General features: G+C 44.2%; 2 protein-coding genes across 2 annotated transcripts in view; both read right to left on the bottom strand.

Moving 5' to 3' along the window:
- Positions 1–426: 426 nt before the first annotated feature.
- LOC118417474 (sperm receptor for egg jelly-like) lies at positions 427–5,211 on the bottom strand. Its single transcript, XM_035823040.1, has 8 exons — positions 5,091–5,211; positions 3,860–4,438; positions 3,337–3,520; positions 2,588–2,801; positions 2,232–2,397; positions 1,597–1,718; positions 1,103–1,225; positions 427–624 (listed from the first exon to the last, which is right to left on the bottom strand). The coding sequence occupies exons 2-8, from the start codon at positions 4,311–4,313 to the stop codon at positions 427–429; spliced, it is 1,461 nt and encodes a 486-aa protein (XP_035678933.1). The 5' UTR covers positions 4,314–4,438; positions 5,091–5,211.
- Positions 5,212–7,785: 2,574 nt separating this feature from the next.
- LOC118417473 overlaps positions 7,786–18,340 on the bottom strand; it is a 30,926-nt gene continuing 20,371 nt past the window's right edge. The window contains exons 21-29 of the mRNA XM_035823039.1: positions 18,086–18,121; positions 17,177–17,557; positions 16,384–16,764; positions 15,616–15,789; positions 14,637–15,035; positions 12,991–13,377; positions 9,965–10,351; positions 9,019–9,054; positions 7,786–8,288 (exon numbers count right to left, since the gene is read on the bottom strand). Of these exons, the coding sequence (XP_035678932.1) occupies positions 7,786–8,288; positions 9,019–9,054; positions 9,965–10,351; positions 12,991–13,377; positions 14,637–15,035; positions 15,616–15,789; positions 16,384–16,764; positions 17,177–17,557; positions 18,086–18,121 (2,684 nt within the window). The remainder of the gene's footprint in view (positions 8,289–9,018; positions 9,055–9,964; positions 10,352–12,990; positions 13,378–14,636; positions 15,036–15,615; positions 15,790–16,383; positions 16,765–17,176; positions 17,558–18,085; positions 18,122–18,340) is intronic.

Raw genomic sequence — 18,340 nt, 5'->3', positions numbered from 1 at the left:
GTGATTCAGCGGACACCTCCTCCTGTACTACGGTAGCTTGACTGAGAGCATTGGCCAGGATATTCACCGAGGACACACTCTGCACCTTGAACTCTGACAGTGACGAGATGATTGAAGAACGGACCTGTTGGGGTTGAGATTGTACGTTGGTCGCCAGGTAAATAGTAAGTACCTGTAACGCTAGAGGCACCAGGGTTCTACTGGTAGGGGTAGTAAGAACATATTGTATCTACTTTCTAAGTAGAGAATAAGACCTATCATGTCATTTTAAATTTTACATTGTATGGTTACCTTGAACCACCCCCACCCCCTGACCAGGAGACTTACGCACTAGGGCAGATGAGAGGCAATGTTAAATTGTATCACTATGTAACGTTCATTTCAAGTGTTAAAGATATAGGATTGGATAGATAGATGAGAAAGTAGCTAAACCTGTGTCGCGTTTTGTTTCCCCTGGCCTGTAGCATTCGCAGCCTCGGCATTCAGCACTGAGTTGACACTGTTGGAAACCTGCACCGCCGCCTGGAAATTCCCGCCCTGCACCAGTCTACCCAGCGTGCTGTTCGCGCCGACCGTGAGCTGAGTGGCGATGTTTGTGGTCTCTTCTGTAGGGAGCGGAAATACCTGGAAAGAGAAATATGGGAGTGAAATAAATCAATTGAAATATAGTCATAGCTTATAATATGTGCAAGATAATCTTGCTAGTTTGATAATCATATATTCACATATAGGTAAAAGGCAGTCCTATAGCCGTTTTAAATCCGAAAGGGACAGCGAATCTACTGTCTAGGACATGACAGAGGAAGGCAGAGCCGATACATCTCCTACCACCGCTCTTTACCTCCTCCACCAAAGTCACTGTCAGATACCTATTTTTACACCTGGGTGATGTGAGGACAGTCGTGTAAACTGCATTTTCCAAGGGCACAACTCTGGGCACATCAGGGGCTTCGAACCCAGGACCTCTGGGCTTTATCACCCACCAATCACACCACACAATGCAATAGGCTTCACATATACGATTACATGTCACAAATTTTATTCATGATTACACGACAAAAACATTGAAAAAGCGGAAATATAATCGCTGCTCATCTCATACCTTCACCAACAGGCTGACAGCAGCCTGGGCTCCAAGGGCATCTGATGCCCTCACCAAGATGGTGACGTTGTAGTCACGTGACGAAAGACCAACCGGTAAAAATCTTGGCGGGGTGGACGGCACCTGGTGACGTCATACAATGTTATCATAGACATGTTGCTGTCTGTATTACGTATGATGCATTTATGTTTTAAAACTGACCTGGTAGATTCTAGTCATCTGCATTTTGTCAAACAATCACAGCACGTAACAAAAAGTATCTACCACTAGAACATCACGAACATAGCATGTCCAGAACACGAGATGCCCAAACTGGAAGTTCTGCTGTAATTAGCTTAAGAAAGCTGCCAGGGGATGCATTATCGATTTTATCACAGCTTCTTTAGTTATGCTGATAATAAACGCATAGATTGAGAGACAAACAGAGAGATGGGGGAGTGGGAGAGAGAGAGAGAGAGAAAGAGAGAGAGTAAGTCTAAAGGCCTTGAACACACCGGTCCACTGTAGAACAAGGACAGTTCGTCATCCTCCGCTGTAGAGTTGATGGCGACCAGCCGCTGCCCTCCCGTGTTGTAGTAGAACGCGTACGTCATGGGAAGGTCACTATCTGAAAATCCTGGGGAGGGAACAAGTTCAAAGGCGTTATCCAAAAGTCTAAATCGTTGTTCAAAACAAGACTATTTTGCGTTCTCATATTGACCCTTGAGATAAAGTAAGTAAAAAAAGTATATGAACGTCGTGAGTAGTTATATTTGCTGTTGTAAGAAATAAACAATTATCGTCCACATCGTATAACTTCTATCACATTACTACGACTGTGATCATACAAATGAAGAGACACTGTTACTCTGAAACTCACTGACACAGCACATTGTGACTATTAGGGACAGGCAGAAATTTAAGACCAGCACCTTCAACAACTTCAGCGACCAACGTCAGCTGAAAAGGCTGAAGATTATTGTCGATTTGCATAGAAAAGAAACAGGTCAATGTGACCTGAGTGTATGTCACTGTTTAAATACATAAATCAAATGAAGTGAAATCTGTGGCAGAAAGCCAAGCTTTCAACAACATGTGATCATACAAATGAACCATACATGCATCAACCAATCAACAAGCTGTGTCATACCTGTACATTGTACGGAAAACTCATCCACCATCGCAACACCAGTCTCCGGACTAACTGAGCAGGTTCCCGGTGTGGGAGGGGTGTTCGGTTCAAACAGGTACTCCGCAAACCCCGACACACCCTCTGCTCTGGTGACGTCAACCCTCAAGATATACTGTCCAGGTTTCTGAAGAAAAGACAGAATTGATGACACAAGTTTTAGTCAATTTCGATAGTTAAGGATGTTCTTCTTTGTACACGATTTTTCTCTCGTTTTATCTCTAACGTAACAATTCTCTAACGTAACGAGAATCATAACTTACAAAAACAAATATCAAATATTTACCTGATAATCATTTATTGGAAATGGTGCTAACCTGAAAGACATCTGCTTGAACAACGAGATCTGGCAAAATTCTCCCAGTAGTCGTGTCTGTATCCCAGTTGAGGACCGACCGTCCAAAGGCAGGGGGCGCTTTTTGTAAGGTCCAGTTGTAGAAGAGCTGCTCGTCCTGGAGGCAGTTCTCACACACGGACAGCAGGGCCAGCCGCTCCGATGGGTTGATGCGGCTGTTGCAGTTGCTGTTGCATCTGGTACGGATGTAAAACGTTTTTGTTTGTCAGGAGCTTTGCCGGTTATAAGCGTGTGGCAAGCATAAAGGTTGGAATGCGACTGTTTGTGTCGTTCAGAATACGTCGAATGGCAATGTCAAATTGAGATTTGCCTTCCGAAGATTTCAACAACCTCCATCAACCCTACTGTTATAACGATCTTACTTTAACTTACTGTAACTTTTTTCCCAAGACGCTGATGTCAGGCTAGTCTTAATGCAATTACAAGTACCGTGATTTCCGAAAAACAGCTAACAAACACTTTATCTTAATTACCACAAATGGTAAAGAATACCTCGTAACAATTGAAGAATTAGTTCATTTTTATTTGTTTATTGGTCAGAACGCACAGTTAGGGCTTCCTAACTAGCATGTGGCTATTACAAAGGGCTAGTTCTGCTGCTTCTGACAGAGACAAAGATAATAGAAAAAGAATTTGACATGGCAATCAATGTATAACAATGAATTGCAAGAATCAGTTTCATGTTGTTTCTAAACACGTATCCAGGCCTACCTCAAAGAAATGGTGGGGTCCTCCACTGAAAGATGAATGGTTTGCGCATACACCCCAGGACTGCGACCGGCGAAGCTGACATCTACCGTAAAGGTGATGGTGTCGTTTGGTCCGAATGTCCCGGATGGGATGACGTAGACAGCCTTCGTGCTGACGTTGCGAAACACGTCGTTGCAAGGCATGACTGTAAGACAGATTTAAGTAAGTAAGTGTTTGTTTTCTACATGTTGAAATGTGCAACATTTGTCCAATTATTATTAATGATGATGATGGTGCTAATATACTTATATCATATCAGCATTTTTTGCAATGAACATAAAAACAATCGGGTTTTGCCATGCTGCAAATCACTTTGATGTAAGCAAATGGCAAGCTAGTGTGGAATAACATCTACGAAAAGAGCTGGAGATTTTCGTTTTATCGGGCACATAACGGATATATAGCGGTAACAGTTTGCTTTAATGAATACATAGTTTTGAATAATGACGTATTGTTATATATGCGTGCACCTCGGCTTACACACCTTCTCCGATACTGCAGCTCCAGCTGTAGTTAAACAACCCTGAGTCCTTGATGATGTTGTCCGGATCGTACGAGACAGTAGCGTTTAACGTGATACTGGATCCAAAACTGACGCTTCTCGCGGATCCTCCTGCAATTCTTGCCTCTATCGGCGAGGAGATGATCCTCACCCATCGCTCCAGACTTCTGTTGAGACTCAGTCCCGACTCCTTCTCCAACACTGTAATCACAACTCTCAGCATGTTTAACCCCAGTGGAAGAAAGTTCTTCGGGACTGCGATTTCGTGTGCGGAAGTCTTCAGCTTCCCTGTAGTGTTGAGTTGTTTGATATCGCTTCCATCACCGCTCCAGATTGTCCATGCAAAGGAGACAGCATATTCCACGTTGCAGTCGATGTCTGTCTCGGCCCGGAGGAAAAATCGTACCCTCCGTAAGATGGTTACAGCTGAGGCCATTGTTTCGGCTCCACCTTGCACCGTAAAGTCCGGGTAGCACTGGGCGCATCTGTGTGAACCTTCGGTGTTGAAGCACAGTTCGACCCGAGAACACTTGTGCGTGCCGTCTGAACACTCGTCTATGTCTGCATAGAAAACACTTCACCACATCAATTGTGAATGCGTATTGCATACATTGTTACTGATGGAAAATCAACTAAATTGCATATCTATATATATATATAGCCTCTCTTTTTAGGGTCTGCTGACACCTTTACAACTAAACCAGGCAACAGGATTCACATCGTTATTGTGAGGAGGTTGATCGAGAAGGATGTTGGTCTCCAAGACAGGGACCAAATGTCTGTCATGCGCAACAGAGTCATCTGAAGGGACTTCATAGTGTCACCAGATGGATGACTGAATTGACTGACTGTGAGTAAAAGCTGGCCTAATCGCCTCCCTGGGAATCTACTTGGAGCGTTAATTCAAAACTTGCCATATGCCATACTTCAGATCTGCGTTGTTTGAACAAAAAATCAAAACATGACAGTCCCTAACATAATGCTTTAAGATAATGTAATGGAATATAGTTTAGACATCAAACATGATACAGAAGCCTAATCTCCAAGCAGATCCTACGGTAGCATAAGATAGTATCAAAAGCTGGCTGAGGAGTGAAGCCGGCTTGGGAGTGTGTTTTGCTACAAGACACCTCTTGGCTGACTACACTCCGTGGCAAGTTTGGTACTATCTTATGCCATCGTAGGGTCTGCTTGCCGATTAACAGAAGCCTACCTTTACACTCAACGGTACCGTCGCCACTGTATCCATTGCGGCATGTACATTGCAGCTCTCCTCCTGAACTCTGCACACAGACTGCGTGTTCTGCACATGTAGCTCCAGAACACAGACCTCCTTCCGCTGGGGAAATACATGCAGCCGTTCATACCAGTCATATCATTAACATATGTATTTCCTCTATCAGCATTAAAGGGGCAAATATTATTTTCTGATAGATACAAATGCACCCAATTTTTTGCAAAATTATCTTATTTGTCTTATCTTCATTTGTCTTCCGCTTCTGGAGTGGAATGCCCCCTTAACTGAGTCAAAAAACGGTAGCATGCATTGTATTTCCCAAGTGGAGTGGTTCAGATTGCATGTGGAATATGTGTATGATGTGTACCCGAGGCAAACAGGCAATGATAACAGGGTATTGATGGTATCATGTTCAAATATTGCTAAGCATCTTTGACAAACTTCGGCATCTCCAATGATGATACCTGTGTATGTTCCGTGTACTTACCGTTTCTGCATGGGCGCCTTTGTTAAATCAAAAGGCCAGAGGCCGGTTAGAATCCACCCAAAACACCATGTACCTATTATTGTTATCATGGAATGCTCGGTTTATAATGTATGGTTGGAATGTAAAGTATAGAAGCAAGGCCACCAAGTCATACCACGCAAAAGTATATGACGTATGAACGTGGGTTAAGATGAAAGCTCTGACGTTATACTGATGAATACCCAAAGCACACACACGCGCACCATGGTCAAGACGACCCAAACGCGTGCAGGCAATAATCACAGCATAAAAGTTGTTTATACATTTAATCAATAGTTAAAAAAAGCCCATGCCAACCCAGCAAACCACGAACGTTTCAATGCATAACACAATAGAATATCCCAAGAAGCTGGAACAATGTAGTTAAACACACGTCTGAAGAAGTTGTAAGAAAACGGAAGGTTGTATCAGCGCTGTAAGGTGAGTTCATGACTTTTAAACAGCAGTCTGTGAGCAAAAGACTGCATCACCACCTGTGTCAGTAATAAAACACTTCGCCATATCGTTGCCAGCACTCATCAAGTGTTAATGTCGTTGCTGCCATATTACTTTGGAGGACCTCAACACCTTTGCTGTCACTCAAACGATAATCTTACCGCCTCCCGGCCACAGTTCGCTCACGGTAAGACCTGCAATGACTACAAGTGACTCCGCAACTGCCGATGCCATGTTTGCGTGCACAGCAGTGTCGTTAGGACGGGCCCCGATGAACTGAACACTGAAAATCACCACAACGCTCCCTGGACTGTGGAGGGCGTAAGCAAAGCATTTCAGGTCTATTGATACGTACTGATCGCGCATCCTATCGTGATGTATTAGCACAAGATATGTTGGAAAGTTGCTAAAAGTACTATGAATTGACAACTTATCACCATCGCATTGTCTTTCTTTTCTATATACATATATCTAACTTTTCTTCGTGAACTGCAATAGTGCCATTTTCGTGTGATGTCGAAAGCTTCAAAACGCGCACATCAGCGTCAGGACTAGAATTCCGGCATTGTGAATACAATATGATAAGGATTTTGGCATCAAACTTTCCGTGATGAAGGGAGTACAATGGTCACTCAACATAGCACACTTGGAAACGTTTTCTGTTAGCGATGTTTAAGAAAAATATAGTACATGTATCTTTCTAGCTATTATGCATCCAAATCGCTCACACACCTGATGTCATGTACTATTACGCCGTGGAATGCTGCTTCAACCGCAAATGTTTTGGATACCTGAAATAGCGCAGAAATACAAAGAAAAGAAGCATGATTTCTTTTCTTCCTTAAACAATTTCAACAGAAAATGAATAAGATGTATTATTCATTAAGGCAAACTTAGTAGCACAGTACTCGCCAGGCGTTTGCAAAAGTGGTACATCTGAAAAAAGGCAGTTAGTGAAATAATGACGAGCCTTAAAACCACAAGTAATCTATTCGTAACCTTCCTCCTATACCAGTGAAACTTCCTAGGAACTTACAGATTGGACGGTATCGTTCACTACTTCTTGATAGGCCACTGAAGCAGGGTTTCTATAATCGTCGTTCCATGGGATGCCAACAACGGTGGTAAAGCGAACGGAGAAGATTGTGTCTGGGTGATACAACGATGGTTGAAACGGTAAATAAGCATAGCCATGGGAATACCAACATTAGGTGTCAGAATGTTGAAGCGGAATGCTCCACATAAAAAGATAACAACGTACTAACAACATGACTCTCACCGTGAACTTGCAAGCAGTAAGACGCAAAACCTTGAGCAAAAACTCAAAAGAGAAGTTTCAGGGTTATGTCATCGCCACGACAGATCCTTGCCCCTCATCCACCTGAGGATCCACACACCTTTGGCTATACCGATATGTCAATAAATGCCATCAACAAAGAGATAGTACATGGACGATACATGAATACATCATATCATTGATATTGTCTAATCAATACAAAGATAAAATATAAAGATGTTACAAAAGCATCAGAGACGACACGCCATTAGCTCAACCAAATACGTGATATAAAGACACCACCAGCTCATCACCAGAATGCCAAAGGACCCCAGGAAAACTTATAACGTGATGAAGTACCAGGAAAAGATAGCCAAGTTCACACAAAGGAATCCACCCTTGCAGTTGTTGAAGAGCAGTGAGCAATAAAAGCATTAATGATTTGAAAGGAAACAAGCCATGCGGATCGCCAAACAGTGTGTGTCTTGCTTGCCTGATAGAGTCGAGTAGAAGCGGAACTGCCCGAGGTTTCCTTCCGATGTGGCAAATCCTACGAACCGCACGTCAATAGGGGACGGGTCCGTCCATTCTATCAATGGGGAGGTCTGGTTGTCCATACCGACTCTAACCGTCCCCTTGATGATTTGCACCCAAAACCTCCTGAACCGCCCCGCAGGCAGTATACCAGGGGTGAGCTTCACCGCGAGATGGTCTTCAGAATCAGTCCGCCGAAGGGTGGTGAGCAGGTTGCTCCATCCGCCGATGATTATTTCGTACATGACGCTTGTGAAGTTGTTGACTGGAGACAGGGCGAGGCGCACGTCTGAACTAGCTTTAGCTTCGACAGCAAAGGAGATGACTGGAATCGCCTCCAGCTCCCATCGGAATGTCGACGAGCTAGTTGTCACGTTGTACACCCTATCCTCCGGTAGCTCTGCTTTTAGGTGGGGTCACACATGCGTATATATTCAAGTCCGTTTGAGGTGCGTATGAAGCTCTTAGTGTCTACCAGGCTCCACATGTCACGGGAAAAATAGTACAAATTGGACAAATATAGATACATAACATGCCAGATGAGTTAGCTGATTGAGAAGTATGGTTAGTGACCCAGCTAACTCGTCTGACATTGTTACCTGTTTACATTTGTCCAATTTCTATTATTTTTGCAACGACCTGTGGAGCCTGGTGGAGGCAAATACTCCCATGCGCACCTCATACGGACTTAGATATATACGCAGGTGAGCTTACCTTGCATGAATCAATGAGTGATATATTTGTATTAAACATAGCAGCCTGTAGGACCGTGCAACAAAGTCCGTTAGGCAGAGGCCCGTCTCTTATAAATACCCTGCTTTACACCAACATAAAGCCCACAAACGAAGTACTAGTAATACTATGCAGTGGCACTCCCTCCTCAAACAAGTGTACTTGTGAGTAAAGTCTTCAACAAATAACACATAGCTTTTTTTGGCCATTTTTCGCAATCCCAGGTGCTATCCGGTTCCTTCCCTGGTTTCGTTAGGTTTTTGAACTGATGGCATTTATCATCCAGTCAATTGCTCGGTAATATTAGCAGGCCTTATAATAGAGCACCTTTTGCCTTAACGGAGGCTGTCTCGTATTTATGTTTTAGATATCAGAATATGATGTTGTCAAATGAAACTAACCTGTGACGGAGGTAGGCGTTGGAGTTGGCCTTGTTGCTATAAAGTAAAAAGATACAGTTATAATTTGGTATCATGTGACAGAGAAACAACAACTCGTTGCTCAGATAATCGTTCACTTTAAGTTAATTTCTTCACATTTTCTTCTTTACTTCTTTAAAAAGATGAAGCTGCGACGGTTCGGGCACGTATCCAGAAGGAAATGAACTCTGACACATACAAGGAAAGGTAGAAGATAGGCATGGGCGGTCCTGACTAGGTTTGGGCATCGGTACGGTGTGCCGGTACAAAACCGTTTTTTCTTATTGGACCGGTCCAGAAAAATCGGACCTGAAAAAAATCAGTGAACCGGATGTTGGACCTACTGAAAAATGAACAGATTATATCATCAGGCATTCAAACTTTTTGGGGCTTACCGGTCGAGGAAATAACGAGAGCGAAGCAGGTAGAGTTTAAAGTCATCTCTACAAAGCTTTTCATTCAATCGTACAGAGGCAGTTAGTCTTGCAGGGTTTTAGAACGCCAGTGGGAGTCAAATACTCCACAAAACATACTATTTGTAGCGAAATGGATCATAGTTTTGAGTGTCGCCCATTCACAAGTTTTCACATACTGAATCAGGTCCAGGTTCAGGTCCAGACCAGAACTTAATCCTCTGGACCTGAACCGGACCTGGACCTGAATTTCCTGTACCGGTACCCACCCCTAGTCCTGATCGAACATACATCAGTGGCATCAAGGAGTGATCTGGAAAGACGCTGGCCCGACTGACCAGGCCGTCAGATGACCATCAGAAGCTGAGAACCTTTGTGTCCCTAAAGGTTGTATTTTGACAGAGGTATTCGAAAAATAAGTGTAATATAGCAGGGGTTTCGATTTGTTCGTTATGGCGTATGACGGGAACTGTCCAATATGTAATACATTACAAGTTAGAATGCTTATATCTTACCTGTCTGTATTTGGCAAATATAGTTGAAGTTGTTATGGCATCTATAGTCATTCCATGTGTACTTCGTTGTCAAATAAGCACAGTGTTCTAGTCCGCCCATGTTGTTAGGTTCCCCCGGATTCCAGTTGCGAAAGTCTGTGTCTAAGTCATAGACACTGCCGTCCTCCCATCGCCATTGCCCTTCGGCGTCATGATACATCAGGCCCAACCAGTAGTCTAAACCGGGCTGCATCAGACTCGCCAGGAAATCGTTCGTCACCCTGTCCTTGGACATGGCTAAGACCCCGCCTAGTGCCGCGCATGCTTCGCGTGAATTGGAGAACGTCTTGAGATCTTCAAACGCTTTGAAACACGAATCGTTGAGCTGAGTGTAGTCCGTCGGGCAGCCTTTTTTTTTCGTGAACAAAACAGATTGTGGTTGTTAGTGGAAGATGGTGTAATACATGACATACCACATCTAGCTCATTTCAATATACACGTATCAGTGTCTTCTTCTTTAAATTAATATACAAACAGCCTTACAAAATTTGTATACCTTTCCCTGTGTCTTAGAAAGTAATAAATGATAGAGAGGAACTCTCAGGCGGCAGAACTTATCAGAAGAGATTAGAACGTATTCATTATCAGAACATAAAGCTACTTGTTATTTTCTGGCAAACTTTCGAAAATAACTCAATCAGGTTGGTGAAACATAGGATATTGTAGTTTTCTTTTACGAAACCAGGAAAGTTTCATCTGCTGACGTTTCGATGCCTATCAGATTCCTCCTCAGAGCTTCTACCAGACCTTCTAGAGAAGGTAGCGCGCGTAGTCCAGTGGTCAGCGGCCCTGCCTTTGGAACTAGAAGCCATGAGTTCGGTTCCGGCTGTGTCGCACACCCGACATGCACGCTACTGGAAAGGGTTGCGGTCCTTAGGACAGGACCTTAAGCCGTGGTGCTTGTGCTTGTGCTTGTCGTAAAGAGCTAGGGGAATTTCCCCGGTACAATGAACCTGTAAATACTGTACATAGCGTCTGTCCTCTCTGTCACGACCAGTGGAAGACTAGCTCTTCAGTGAGCTAAAACTGGTTCGAGATCACTTTCTTTCTTCCTTTCTACATGTATATGGAGTGCTGCGTCTCGCCGATATGTGCTGCAGGCGTATCCGGTAGATCAAGGAGGTGGATAAGAAAGTCAACTCCAGTGGTGAACCGAGGCGAAGGGGGGCATAAAACTTAGGCACGTATGGGATTGTGTTCCCGACGCAGCAGCGCCACCTACATCGGCTACATACAGTGGCCACAAGCAGCACTCCAGTTAGATTAGCTCTGAGGAAGGTGTCATGATAGACATCTAAACGTCAGCAGGTGAGACTATCCTGTTGTACAGCGTCTCTCCTTCCCAAAACCGCTGTACTCGGTGAGTAAATATAGTCTGTATCTGTATCTATATAGCTGGTATAACCGCCCTTCGGCGTAACACAGGCACGCGGCGCGACAGCAGCTGGTTATATGATAACAAATTCCACTCTACGATAGTTTTGGGAAAGTACGAATTTTTGAACACATATCAATCCTGGGTTAGTAACTCTGGTATTTGAAGGCATGACTGTTTCTTGTCCTTTTTTGAGCTGGTATTAGATACTTATCAGTCGGTACGTCCACCAGTCTATTGGTCATTTGGTACATCATGCAAAGTCTGGACATTTTCCTTCTGTCTTCCAGTGACACCCACTGCAGATCTGTTTCATTTTTGTGACACCAGCTTCCCTGTTGTAGTTGTTTGTACAGAATCGGGCAGCTTGGTTCTGTACCCTTTCAAGTTTACATTTGTCTTTCTTTGTATAAGGATTCCATACTGTGGCGGCATATTCAAGGTTAGGTCTTACCAGTGATGTGTATGCAAGTGATTTCACCCTGGCTGGGTATGCCCACAAGCTGCGTTTGATTACTCCAAATGTCTGTATAGACTTGGTTGTTATTTTGTTAACATGGACACCCCACTTCAGCCCTATTGTTAATGTAACACCCAGGTAATGGTTGATTAAAGGCTCGTCAGATTTCGTGCGAATGTACACTTTCCTTTTTTTGTTTTTTTGTTCTGTTTGGGTGCCAAGTTGACGTCCACTACAACCATGTCATGGTCACTTAATCCCGGAACTACTTTTTTTTTCAATTATGTTTGGGTTATTAACTAAGACCAGGTCCAAAAGATTACCATTTCTAGTTGGCTCCTGTTTGGAATAGCCCGTGGTTATCAACTAAGTGTAGTAGTTTCTGTGCCTGCCCTGTATGGTTCTGTGCGTTGTCTGTTGTACTGGCATCCCATACAGGGCAGGCAAACGTGGCCCAGTCAGAGGTACAGTCAGATCTGAAAGTAAATGAGACATTTCCTTCATTTATCTCATGTTTAGCGTTTGGCTGTGATCCTGGTTCGACTTTGCTGAGCAATAGACAAAGGGTCAGGAATATAACGGAACATGTGCAATGGAGTTCCATCCTGTTTTCTATTCCTGATGTTCTAATACCCCCTTCACATTAGGCGCGATTCGATCGGACGATGAGTCTGCGAGCTCTAAATTACGAGGAGGCATGACCCTGACGGGAAGGGGGAACTCGGCCATTTCGACGTGGGCTCCAGGGTCATGCCTCCTCGTAAATTAGAGCTCGCAGACTCGTCGTCCGATCGAATCGCGCCTAATGTGAAGGGGGTATTAGGAAGCGGGACACAGTCACCGCTCTCCTGTTATTTAAATATGTCATACCCACCAGAGAAAACCCTTGTTTTGATGCGAAATGCGACAGAAGTTGAACAAATTCGGTGCCCTCGAACAAAAAAGTGTTGCAATAGCAATGTTCCAACGTCCGAATCAGGTATTCGAATTGCCAACCGTGCCACACTCGGCCCGCTCGAAATGGTTCGATTTACTCGAAGGAAGCCTGTGTGATACGCCTTTCGAACCTGTACGGAAGTTATGGCCCGGTCCGCAACACCCGTATCAAGCGTTTTCGCGTCACAGTTATGACATAAATTACTCATATCTTACCTGGCTGTATTTGGCAAATGTAGCTGTGAGCTCTATGGCATCTTCTGTCATTCCATGAGTGCCGCTTTGTAAAATGAGCACAGTGTTCTTGTCCACCCATGTTATTTGGTTCATTCAGACTCCAGTTACCAAAGTCTGTGTCTATGTCATACACACTGCCGTCCTCCCATCGCCATTGCCCTTCAGTGTCATGATACGTCAGACCGAACCAGTAGTTTATACCGGGCTGCATCAGATTCGTGAGTAAATTGTTTGTCACCCTGTCTTTGGGCATGGCTAAGACCCCGCCTAGTGCCGCGCATGCTTCGCGTGATTCGGAGAAGGTCTTGGGGTCTTCAAACGCTTTGAAACACGAATCGTTGAGCTGAGTGTAGTTCGTCGGGCAGCCTTTGTATTCGTCAACAGAATATAAATTTTGGATGTTAGCAGAAGATTCTTAGATGTAATGCACGATAAGCCCACACTAGCTCATTTCAATAATCGGTGCCTTCTTATTTTATTGCCATTGTTCACAATATTGTCATGGTTTACTTCCGATGGTTAACTTCCAAAAATTTCAAAAATCTTGGCTCACTGATAGAAAGTTCTGAAACAGACTTTAAAGTCAGAAAACCTCTTGCGTGGAATAGTTATCACAAACTAAACAAGATATGGAAATCCAAGCTCCCACGCAGGATTAAGGTGAGGTTATTCATTGACACCGTGGAGTCTGTACTGTTATACGCCTCGGAAACATGGACCTAAACCAAGTCATTCGAGGAAAGGCTAAATGGCTGCTACACCCGCATGAGCCTAAACGTAATCTGTCACCAAGAAAATACAACAGCGCAGATTGAAACTGGCTGGTCATTGTGTTAGACACCCTGAAATCCCTGCACACCATCTTGTACTCCGGGAGTCTACTACTAAAGGAAAAAGAGGTGGGGGAAGACCCAGGGTGACCTACTTATACAGGGATCAAGAAGGTGGTCTGTATATCAAAGACAACACCAGTGAATGTGATGAACCGGGATGAGGGGGGATACAAACTTAGCCACGTCTGGGGTTGTGTTCTAGACGCAGCAGCGCCACCTACATCGGCTACATATAGTGACCAGAAGCAGTACTCCAGTTAGATTAGCTTTGAGGAAGGTGTCTGATAGACATCAAAAAGTACACAGTCAAGGCTTATCTGATCTTACCTGGTGGTGTAAATATAGAATACAACACGGCGTATTCCATATCACCCGAGGTACAAGCCCGACCGCGGGTCGGATCGCACGACGGCCGAAAACCGGAGGGTGATCCGACCCGCGGGAGGGCTGGGACCGAGGGTGATGCGGAATACACCGTGTTGTATCTTATTTATGTCATACCCACCTGAGAAAACCCATGTTTTGATGCGAAATGCACCAGAAGTTGAACAAATTTAGTGTTACAACAGCAATGTTCCAACGTCCGAATCAGGTATTCGAATTGCCAACCGTGCCACACTTGGCCCGCTCGAAATAGTTCGATTTACTCGAAGGAAGCCTGTGTGATACAACTTTCGATCCTGTGTGATACGGAAGTTATCACCCGGTCCGGAACACCCGTATCGAACGTTTTCGCGTCACATGTATGACATAAAAGAAAACTCCAATATCCTAGGTTCTGGTAAAGCTTACCCCTTTCACAGATAGCTGCCCTTGTATAACTGCAGTCGTCATCCCGCCACTGGTTGGGGTACGGGTTGGTTTCCGGGGTGAGGACTGCGCAGTGCTGCAAGCCGTTACCGTTATTTGGTTGTCTTGGAAACCAACGGCTCAAGCTGCCCAGTGGGGTGCCGTCCTCCCACACAAAGTCGCCTTCAACGTTTATGTCGTTCAGTCCGATCCACAGGTTGATGTTGTTGTAAAACTGGTTTCTGTACTGCACTATGAAGTCGTGAGCTGCCTGGTCCTTTGGCATTGCTATCTTTGCATCTTCGGCTTCGCATAGGGCTCTAGCTTCGGTGTAGGGCACGAATGTAGACTGCAGGAACTTGTAGTAGCGAGATCCGTGTTTTACCCAGTCTGACAAGTGGCCTGTATGTACATAGAAGAAAAACGCACATTGTAAACTCAAAATATGAAACACAGGCACTGGCTTTTTGGCAGGTTTTCGATATTTGTTTTTTTATCGTATCGCGCTAAAGCTTGGCTATATAGGAACACGGGAGCAATCGAAACACGTACTAATATTTTACAATTAAGTTGAAAGTTCGTGATAACATTCGATATAGGTGATGACATTCGATATGGGTCATTACTTGGGTTATCACCCGGGTTTCTACTATTATCACACGGGCTTTTACTGTTATCACACAAACTTCCATAGACTGATCATTCGAATGCACTTCGAGTGTGGCATTTCACACCCCTCACCCATCTTGCATATACCTAGTCGACACAGCCCTGACAATCGCAGTGTGTTATCACACGGACTTCTACTGTTATCACGCGGACTTCTATAGAATTATTTGAACACACTTCGAGTCCGGCACATACCTGGGCTCCTGTAGTCGACACAGCCCTGACAATCGCAGTGTGTTATCACACGGAATTCTACTGTCATCACACGGACTTCTATAGAATTATTTGAACACAGTTCGAGTCCGGCACATACCTGGGCTCCTGTAGTCAACACAGCCCTCACAGTCGCAGTGGTCTGCGTTTAAGCCGCACCAGTTATGTGGGGAACAGCACGGGCGGACACCGCTAGGGTTACATTCTGCAGGGTTACCGTTTGGGGCAGGGTAGCCCTCACCGCACCGGGAGTCTTCACGCCACTTCTTAGGAGCTATTAGGAAATATTATAATAACTTTACTGCAAGGCTAACTGCAAGTATACACGGAAAGAAAAATGTTTATTGTGATGTATAGTACGTGGTATCAATTGAATAAACATAAAGTCAAAGGAAGGAAGGAAGGAAGGAAGGAAGGAAGGAAGGAAGGAAGGAAGGAAGGAAGGAAGGAAGGAAGGAAGGAAGGAAGGAAGGAAGAAAAGGAAGGGATGAAGGATGAATGAAGGAAGGGAAGGAAGGTAGAAAGGAAGGAAGGAAGGAAGGAAGGAAGGAAGGAAGGAAGGAAGGAAGGAAGGAAGGAAGGAAGGAAGGAAGGAAGGAAGGAAGGAAGGAAGGAAGGAAGGAAGGAAGGAAGGAAGGAAGGAAGGAAGGAAGGAGGGAATTTTTTTCGACAATCTTGCGATGCAAGATATAATGTATGGCAACAGCTACTAAGATAAATGTACTTGCCAACAGTGCTAGTCAATATCTCACACTCTCTTAATCATGACGATCAATGACGATAATGTCGCGTTCAGTATGTTTATAGGTATCGTTGCCATATATACACGTGAGACTATTTGTAATTTAACAGGTCGTCTAGTACTAACCGAGATTTATCTGGCAGATGAATTTCCTTTTTATCGTACAATCCTTGTCGCCCCAAAGACCGTCTCCAGATAGCTTGACACAGTCTTGATTGCCAGAGTTGTCCGGCTCTCCCGGACTCCAATTGCTGAAGTCTGTGTCATTATTATATACAGTTCCATCTTCCCAACGGAACTGGCCCTCGACGTTCAGATCATTCAGACCGATGTAATAGTTATCCTGTGAAATCAGCCTGGCTAAGAAGGTATTGGTGATATTGTCCTTGATGATGGCCAGCCTGCCGGAATCCTCCGAACACACTTGACGTGCTCCGTTGTTAGTCTTCAGTTCGTCAAAAGCCTTGTAGCAGAAAGATCCATGCAGACTGTATCCGGTGGGGCAGGCTTTTGAGAGGGAGCAAGGTCTGATTAAGGGACACGTTTTCCTAATAAACGTGACTAGCATCCAGTTTGCACAATCCCCGTTACAGCAGTACCTGATAGAGGAATAGCTACTAGCTACCAATATTTTTTTTGTTTGGTCATTTAGATCCCCCTCCCAAGAAAGATATATCATGACAAAGCTCATTCTGTAATACAAATCAAGTCTAGATATTAAATTATCATCTTATTGGGGATTTCAGCTACTCTTTCCACCTACACAGAGCATCCGATCTCAATTGGGCGTCTGCGCCTCCAGTGTTTTACCCATAGAAAATCGGGTGCTGGTACGTATAGCTATAGGTGATCCTTGAAAGAACACGAAAAAATAACCAGACTGACAACGGTATAATCATCGCCATCAATAAGGACTTACCGAGATTTATCTGGCAAAGAACCTTTAATGTGTCGTGACATTGGTTGTCATCCCACAGACCTTCATCGTAATGTCTCACACAATGCTGCTCGCCATTACTGTTCGGCTCACCAGCAGCCCAACTGCTGAAGTCATTGGTCATATCAAGAGTCGTCCCATCTTCCCAACGCCACTGTCCCTCAACATCCATGTCGTTCAAGCCGATCCAGTAGGAGTCAGCTGTAGTCAGGCTTTCCAAGAAGACGTTTGTACCGCTGTTCTTGGGCATGGCAAGACGAGCGCTGTCCATGGCGCATAGTTGGCGCGCCCCCTCGAATGTCTTCAGCTCATCAATGGCCTTGAAGCAGAACGCGCTGTACTGGATATAACCATCCGGGCAGGCTTTCGTGAGGGAATAGAACACTATCTGGTTAATGATGTGTAGGTGTAATTAAATATGATACAAAAAAATGCTAAAGAGATGCATGAGGTGCACTAATCTTCGCTCTGTTAGCTGATCATTACATGCTGCTCAATGGGTGAATTGTGATCCATAGGTTAGATGTGCCCTGGGTGTAAGTGTAAGTGTAAAGGTGAAACATCCAATACCATTCTCTTGGGTGCGTCCACGAATAGTGTACTTGCCTTTAATGTTAAGATATTTCTATAGGCTGGTGTGCTACGCTGAACGGCGGTTATACCGGCTATAGACACAGTCGCAGGTACAGACGCAGATGCCACTAAAACATTGATACCTGCTTTGTAATCAAAATTGCTATCTGGATGTCCCTTCTTTCCAGAGCTCTGCAATAGTACTATTATTAGCAGGCCGTATAAAAGAGCACTTTTTTTGCCTTATTAACGGCAACTGTCTCGTAGCTATGTTGTACATATCAGAATGATATTGTCAAATAATCTTCGGAGACTAACCTGTGACGGGGGTAGGCGCTGGAGTCGGAGTTGTTGCAATAAAGGGAAAAAGATACGTTATAATCTGGCATCATGCGACTGACAAACAAACAAACAAACAACAGACAATTTTTTGCTCTGTTTGTAGTAAGATGATTGTGAATACTATACCTAACATTGTTAATGAAATAGACAAAAAGTCAAATTCAACTCGTCAACTAGCACTAATAATCTAAAGCAGTTTGTTATTGGGTTTGATTTATTTTCTGTGTGCAG

The sequence above is a fragment of the Branchiostoma floridae genome, chromosome 6, assembly GCF_000003815.2.
Source record: "Branchiostoma floridae strain S238N-H82 chromosome 6, Bfl_VNyyK, whole genome shotgun sequence".
In the NCBI taxonomy this organism is placed as follows: Eukaryota; Metazoa; Chordata; class Leptocardii; order Amphioxiformes; family Branchiostomatidae; genus Branchiostoma; species Branchiostoma floridae.
This window is presented reverse-complemented; position numbering and strand designations above follow the sequence as displayed.